General features: G+C 54.6%; 2 protein-coding genes across 4 annotated transcripts in view; one reads left to right on the plus strand and one right to left on the minus strand.

Moving 5' to 3' along the window:
• Nucleotides 1–6,595, plus strand: part of HCN3 (hyperpolarization activated cyclic nucleotide gated potassium channel 3) — a gene marked incomplete at its 5' end in the record, with an annotated part of 14,947 nt that extends 8,352 nt beyond the window's left edge. The window contains 6 exons of the mRNA XM_011928502.1: nt 829–990; nt 1,392–1,610; nt 2,018–2,164; nt 2,578–2,818; nt 4,039–4,203; nt 4,646–6,595. Coding sequence (XP_011783892.1) covers nt 829–990; nt 1,392–1,610; nt 2,018–2,164; nt 2,578–2,818; nt 4,039–4,203; nt 4,646–5,328 — 1,617 coding nt within the window. The remainder of the gene's footprint in view (nt 1–828; nt 991–1,391; nt 1,611–2,017; nt 2,165–2,577; nt 2,819–4,038; nt 4,204–4,645) is intronic.
• The window catches only part of PKLR (pyruvate kinase, liver and RBC), a 12,571-nt gene continuing 10,984 nt past the window's right edge, over nt 6,149–7,735 (minus strand). For 2 of the 3 annotated variants that reach the window (XM_011928323.1, XM_011928322.1), the window contains one exon: nt 6,426–7,537. In XM_011928323.1, coding sequence (XP_011783713.1) covers nt 7,431–7,537 — 107 coding nt within the window. In that variant the 3' untranslated portion in view covers nt 6,426–7,430. Of the gene's footprint in view, nt 7,538–7,735 lie in introns of all 3 variants that reach the window. The other variant, XM_011928324.1, reaches the window with a different exon arrangement.

Below are 7,735 nucleotides of genomic sequence, written 5' to 3' on the forward strand. Positions count from 1 at the left end.
AGATGGGTGGGGCTTCCGTGGGTGAGATCTCTCCAAAATTGGTGGGGGAGAAGCAGGAACAGAATGAGGATTCAGGGGATGGGGCCTGGGGTGAAGATGGTGGCACAGGAGGGTGGAGCACAGCTGCCAGACATACTTTAGAGTTAGCTGGATGCTGGGTGGAGGATGAGGTGTGGAAGAAGCTGGAGCTTCAGCTTCAGAGCAGCAGAATTTAGTGGTTCAGACTGTGGGCTCTGCAGTCTCATTGTCTTTGGTCAGATCCCAGTTTTATTGTTTACTATAGGAGACTTGATTTTCGGTTCTATAAAATGAGAGTGTTAAATACACTTGCCTGTGATGAGGCTGTTAGAATTAAAGGAGTTAATACATGCAAATCACTTAGAAAGGTGTCTAGCACATACTAAGTTCTCAGTGAAGCTACTATTATGTATTATTACGACTGGAAAGGAGAGGGCTGCTGGCATTAATTCTTACACATATGCTCTGGAGACATTACACTGTGAAATGCCCTCTCTTTTCTAGGCTACACCTGGGCAGCTTGTGCAATAGATTTGTTTGATTCTCTGCTGTGACACTTACTGTGTGGTTCTGGGCACATGACTGACCTCAGCTTTCCTATCCATAAGATGAGAGAAATAAGAAACTGCTTTGCATTAGCTATACATGTGTGCCACAGAACTCCATACAAATGAATAATAGTTGCATTTTTTAATTCATGGGGGCTGGGGCTGGGGAGTAGTTCAGAGAGAGAATTTGCCAGGCTGGGAATGGAGGAGGACAAGCAGGGAGGCGTTCCTGTCCACAGCAGCTCCTCCTTGGACTCCTCAGATCTTTCACATGACCTATGACCTGGCCAGTGCTGTGGTTCGCATCTTCAACCTCATTGGGATGATGCTGCTGCTATGTCACTGGGATGGCTGTCTGCAGTTCCTGGTGCCCATGCTGCAGGACTTCCCTCCCGACTGCTGGGTCTCCATCAACCACATGGTGGTGAGAAGTCCCCACAGCTCTGCCTTTCCTGGGCCTTCTTAGGGCTCTTCTGCCCGAGTAGCAGGGATGGCACAGGGAGCAGGAGGTGGGAGATGATCACGACAGAAAATAGGAGTGAGGAGGTGGGGAGGAGGGAGGAAAGGGGAAGGAGACCCAGAAGAAGTGCTCATGTGTTGGAGGGAGCAGGCAACTAAGGGTACCTAGGCAGAAGCTGAGGCCCCCAAGTTGCAGTAGAGGACCCTTTTGCCTCAGGGCCCCCAGAACCAAACTTTAGTGCCTGCCAGGAGGAAGGCCTGCAGTAGAAGGGGGCAGACAGAAAGACCAAAAGAGGAAGAAGGGCAGGCGGAGAATGAGGCTCCAAGGGGCCCATGCCCAGCTCTGCAATACACTCTGCCCCCCAGAACCACTCGTGGGGCCGCCAATATTCCCATGCCCTGTTCAAGGCCATGAGCCACATGCTGTGCATTGGCTATGGGCAACAGGCACCTGTAGGCATGCCCGACGTCTGGCTCACCATGCTCAGCATGATCGTGGGTGCCACATGCTACGCCATGTTCATCGGCCACGCCACGGCACTCATCCAGTCCCTGGACTCTTCCCGGCGTCAGTACCAGGAGAAGGTCAGCAGGGACAGGAGAGGGAGGTGTGGCATGGAGGGGTGTTGGAGACTGGGTAGCCTGACTTGAGGCCCATTCTGATGTGTGCCCCTGTTGCATCTCTGTTTCCTTTCCTGCCCTGTGTCCATTTGTTCCCTGCCCCTGCGTGTACCTTTTCCTTGTTTGAACCTATGCCTGTGCCTGGCCCCTCCACTGTCCACGCCTGGGTTTTCCTATGACTGTGCTCTGTGTCTTCCTGCTACCCACCATTATCCATATTGCTCTGTGGCCCTGTGTATCCATGTCTGCTTCCATGTTTCACCCCTTTGAGTTTGACCTGTGTCTCTGGCCTCCCACACATACACCCCACTGTTCCGGCCCCAAATCTCTCCCTGTGTCCTCTTGCCCCTGGCAATGGGCTGGCCCTCCAGTATAAGCAGGTGGAGCAGTACATGTCCTTCCACAAGCTGCCAGCAGACACACGGCAGCGCATCCACGAGTACTATGAGCACCGCTACCAGGGCAAGATGTTCGACGAGGAAAGCATCCTGGGCGAGCTGAGCGAGCCGCTTCGGGAGGTGGGGCTGGGTTGGGCCTGGAAGGGGGACTCGTCAGGGACCTGGAGTGCTGTCTGGTGGTAGGGGCTATTGGTCAGCAGGTGCTCCTATAGGGAATGAGGCCTGCAGAGGGCCCTGTGGGAGGCCAGGTATTTGGGGGGCTTTCAGGGGCTAGGGTCTTTCTTGAAGGTCCTTTGCAGGTGAAGTATACATGAGGGACTATAGGGATCTCTGTTTTCGGGGGATGGTCCCACAAGGGCTCATGGGAAAGATCTGAAGGCAAGAGCTTAGGGATGGTCCCAGGTCCACTGACGCATCCCCATCCTTTGGCAGAATATGACCCCAGGGGTGGGGTTTCTGGAAGCAGATGAGCTTGGTGGGATCATCTCAGATCACAGGGCACAGCCTGCCTGACAGGCCCCTCCCCTGTCCAGGAGATCATTAACTTCACCTGTCGGGGCCTGGTGGCCCACATGCCGCTGTTTGCCCACGCCGACCCCAGCTTCGTCACTGCAGTCCTCACCAAGCTGCGCTTTGAGGTCTTCCAGCCGGGGGACCTCGTGGTGCGTGAGGGCTCCGTGGGGAGGAAGATGTACTTCATCCAGCATGGGTTGCTCAGTGTGCTGGCCCGCGGCGCCCGGGACACACGCCTCACCGATGGATCCTACTTTGGGGGTCAGCAGGCCTCAGGGAGGGTGGCAGGGTCATGAGCAGACAGTGGAGAGGGCAACTGCTCCTGGGCTCAGGATCCGTGCCTGGGTACGCTGCAGAATCACAGAGCTCCAGCCCCTCCCCAGGCCTACTCAATGAGAATCTCTGGGCTGGGGTCTGGAGCTCTGCAGTTTTTTCTGTTTTGTTTTGTTTTGTTTTTTTGTTTGTTTGTTTGAGGCGGAGTCTCACACTGTTGCCCAGGCTGGAGTGCAGTGGCGCAATCTCGGCTTACTGCAAGCTCCGCCTCCCAGGTTCATGCCATTCTCCTGCCTCAGACTCCTGAATAGCTGGGAGTACAGGTGCCCACCACCATGCCTGGCTAATTTTTTGTATTTTTAGTAGAGACGGGGTTTCACCATATTAGCCAAGATGGTCTCGATCTCCTGACCTCATGATCTGCCCACCTCGGCCTCCCAAAGTGCTGGGATTACAGGCGTGAGCCACCGCGCCTGGCCTGAGCTCTGTAGTTTTTAAAAGCTTCCCAGGAGATTCTAATGCACAGCCAGGTTGCAAACTACTGGGCCAGAGGGCCTTTTAGAACCCTTAGGCAGTGAAATCCAAGGAGCCTAGGAGATGAGGGAAAGGTGGGAGTGAAGCATGGCTGTCCTGGAGCATAAGATTTATGGAGCTGCCTGGCAGTGTGATTCAGGGACGCAGCCTGTGGCATAGGGGCAGTTCAGCCAGCCACTGCCCAAAGTGACCGGAAGCTCATATAATCTCTCAGCCCCCAAACCACCCACTATCCCCATCACATTGCACTTTGCTCTTTGACACTGCTTTTCTCCTTCAGGGCTGCCCTCAGTGTTTATTCAAGGGGGTAGGAGGGGTAGGTACATTGAGTTGCCCAGGTCTACCTCTCGGGATAGAGTAGTCGGGGAGGGGTGGGAGTTAAAGTGGAGTGGAATCACTGGGAATCTAGGGCCAGCAAGACCTGTCTGGTCGTCAGCCTTCATTTGGAGAGAGTGGGAAGGACAGGAAGCAGTAATCCAGTAATTGTGGGAGTCTGGAGAAAGACAATGCTTGGGGTGTTTAGGGACCCTGGGGCAGGGAGGTAATAGATAATCAATGGTTTCTCCCACGTCTAGGGAGGAGCCTTAGAAAGTGGAGTCCACTGCTACAGGCTCAGTAAGAGGAGTTCCAGGGACAAGGACAGGGGTTCTGAAGCTTCCTCCCAATTTCTGCAGAGATCTGCCTGCTAACTAGGGGCCGGCGAACAGCCAGTGTTCGGGCTGACACCTACTGCCGCCTCTACTCACTCAGTGTGGATCATTTCAACGCTGTGCTCGAGGAGTTCCCCATGATGCGCCGGGCCTTTGAGACCGTGGCCATGGATCGGCTGCACCGCATTGGTGAGACCTGTCCACCTATCTGCTCTGGGTCCAGGCTGTGCCCTCACCCCATCTCCAAAGCAAGAAGCCCAGGCTTTAGGGCTCCAGGATCATATCCCAATCAATTCAGTCCCAACAAATGCTTCCTAACAGGCCTTTCAACACTGTGGCCCACTGTCCCTATCCCTCAGCCTGTCCTACCCAGGAGAGATAGCATCCCAAGTCTCCATGTCCTGAGTCCTCCTTCCCCTGAGTACCAGTCCTCTGACCCTCGCTGTCTCTGATACATACCCTCTTCCTCCAACCCCCATCTCCACCCGCATAGCCCCATTGCCATACTACTGACTCCCATCCCCTACCCTCAACCCCACCCCATCCTGATACCCTCATACTCTTTGATATCCAACCTCCATCTTGGATTCCTTTCCAATCCTTAACTTCTCCTTCCCGGGACAACTTTTAGGCAAGAAGAATTCCATACTGCAGCGGAAGCGCTCCGAGCCAAGTCCAGGCAGCAGTGGTGGCATCATGGAGCAGCACTTGGTGCAACATGACAGAGACATGGCTCGCGGTGTTCGGGGTCTGGCCCCGAGCACAGGAGCTCGGCTCAGTGGAAAGCCAGTACTGTGGGAGCCACTGGTACATGCGCCCCTTCAGGCAGCTGCTGTTACCTCCAATGTGGCCATTGCCCTGACTCACCAGCGGGGCCCTCTGCCCCTCTCCCCCGACTCTCCAGCCACCCTCCTTGCTCGCTCTGCTCGGCGCTCAGCAGGGTCTCCAGCTTCCCCGCTGGTGCCCGTCCGAGCTGGCCCGTGGGCATCCACCTCCCGCCTGCCCGCCCCACCTGCCCGAACCCTGCATGCCAGCCTATCCCGGGCAGGGTGCTCCCAGGTCTCCCTGCTGGGTCCCCCTCCAGGAGGAGGTGGACGGCGGCTAGGACCTCGTGGCCGCCCACTGTCAGCCTCCCAACCCTCTCTGCCTCAGCGGGCAACAGGCGATGGCTCTCCTGGGCGTAAGGGATCAGGAAGTGAGCGGCTGCCTCCCTCAGGGCTCCTGGCCAAGCCTCCAAGGACAGCCCAGCCCCCCAGGCCACCAGTGCCTGAGCCAGCCACCCACCGGGGTCCCCAGCTTTCTGCCAACATGTAAAACTCTTGAGTACATCCAGCCTTAGTTCTTGGGGTGCAGTAGTATGTACCCTAGGGCAAATGCCTCTTGGGGAAGGCCGTGGGGACCTGAAACATTGCCCCATGGAAATGTCGACCCTGTGCGGACATTCCCCATAGTGCCATGAAGACGGTCTCAGCTCAAGAATCCTGTAGCTTGTCCCATCATAATCCATTCACCCATTCATCATGTGTACTGAGCAGCTACCATGTTCAAGGTAATATGCCAGGCGCTGTATATCTCCACTGCCAAGTAGAAGTGACTCAAAACCCTCTGACAAGAATATTTCCCTGGCTATGGTCCTGCCAGGTGCAGGCCCAGGCCCATGACCCCACCTTTACTAAGCACAAGTACTTGCCACTGCCATCACTGCCAAGTAACTAGATGTCTCTGTTTCCCTGCTGATGATCCTGCAGGTTCTGCCCAGCCTGGTTATCTTCTTGTTCCTGTAGCATAGCCAGGCACTGCCAATCACCTGCGCCCCCATTGCTGCCAGCAGATGTCTTGAGTCCTGAGTGTGGGTATCCACCTTTACCCACTCACTGCCACCTGTGGACACTCCGTGTCTACCCCCTGAGTGGGAACACACTTCTAAGTTCCCTGCAGTCTGTGTCCTGTGGTAGACCATCTTTTTGTAAACTGGGAGGTGCCTCTCCCCTGTACCCTCTGCCCCAGTCATGCCCCCCTAAAAGTTAAGGAGTAGTTGGCACCTCCTTATTAATATGCCAGCCTAGATCCCCGCCGGTGGAGGGGCAACTGGCTGAATCCTTGTGAGGTATTTTTTTCTTTGCTTGTTTATTTATTCATTTATTTAATTGTATTTATTCATTTACTAATTTTATGTGTTACCAATTCATTTTGTTTACCCATTCCTTTATCCATCCCTCCCCTCCTTTTCAGGTAAGGAGACAGGAGGAGTAGGAGGAGGCAGGGCCTCTCCAAGCCAGCCTCTGTGGTCCTTTCCCAAACCCATCAGCGCAATACTTGAACCTTCTCCCAGGTAGGGGGCAGGAGGAGCCACATGAGAGAGGGAGAAGGACTGTGTTTACCTTTAGAGTTTTGTTTTGTTTTTTTCCTTCTGAGTTTGCTGTTGGTGCAGGAGTAAGGGAAAGGCCCAAGGTATCCAAGCCTGGGGAAGGGCAGGCCAGCCAGCACCTCTGCCTTCTCAGGGACAAGAGTAGTCCTTTACCACACTCACTCTGTCTGTCCCCTCTGCTACTCTACAGCATTAGAGACTGTGGGGCCAGGACCCCAAGTCTCCTTTCCTTCTGGGTGGGGAGTTCTGGGGTTGTTGGTGTGTGGGAGAAGTTTTATAATTGCTTCCAAACAGCTGGGTTTAAATATAAAATAGGAACACTCATTTTTGGCTCTTGGTTTGTGTGTGGGAACAAAGTGAGTGGGAAGGAATTTCTGGGTGCAGAAGGAAGCAGTCGGGGATTTGACCAAGCAAGGTATCGGGCGGGCATGAGAGCAGCCAGGACAGTGGTCTACAAGCCCAGCACAGAGGTTGTGAAGACAGTGACAAAATCAGCTGCCCAGCCCTCCCTTCTCCCCAGCATCCATCCCACCCAGTTTTCCCCAAAGCGTGGACTATCATGTCACTGTTAGTCACCATGAAAGGGTAGCTTGCCCTGGCACGAGATGCCCAGATTATCATGAGGGCCACCTATGAGAATGGGAGACTGTGGACAAGATTGCCCTGTCTCCTTTCTCCCCTACCCCAAGGGATGAGATGTCTGGGGTTACGGAATTAACCAGCCAAACTGGGATTAAAGGCTCAAGGCATCTTAGGGCCTGCTGAGTGGATTGGATGCAGGGAATGTACAGTTGGTGCTGTCGGGTGGCCAGTGCATAATTGGACACAGACTTTCAGGACCTGTGTGAAATGGAGATGGGGAAGGGGCAACCTCGAATGGGGCTAGATGGCAGATACAGTCTCAGACAGGCCTCAGGTAGGGAGGTTCAGGAATAGAGAAGAGAGGACTTAAAGGTGGGGCTTTGGAGGGGTGTGGGCTGGAGGACGTAGACTGGGGAGGAAGGGATGGGATACAGGGGTAGGCTGGGCCAGAGGAGGAAGGGGTGTCTCAGGATATGCTCAGCACCCGCATGATGTTGGTGTAGCCGGAGCCAGGTCGCCAGCCTGTCACCACAATCACCAGGTCTCCAACACGGAGGAAGCCACGGAGCTTTCCTTGGGGAGGGAAAGAAAACAAGACATCGGATAGGCATGATGGCTCACACCTGCAATCCCGCACTTTGGGAAGCCAAGGCAGGCAGATCACCTGAGGTTAGGAGTTTGAGACCAGCTTGGCCAACATGGTAAAACCTTGTCTCTACTAAAAATATAAAAATTAGCTGGGTGTGGTGGCGTGTGCCTGTAATCCCAGTT

The sequence above is a fragment of the Colobus angolensis genome, unplaced genomic scaffold (assembly GCF_000951035.1).
Source record: "Colobus angolensis palliatus isolate OR3802 unplaced genomic scaffold, Cang.pa_1.0 Scaffold77, whole genome shotgun sequence".
Classification (NCBI taxonomy): domain Eukaryota; kingdom Metazoa; phylum Chordata; class Mammalia; order Primates; family Cercopithecidae; genus Colobus; species Colobus angolensis.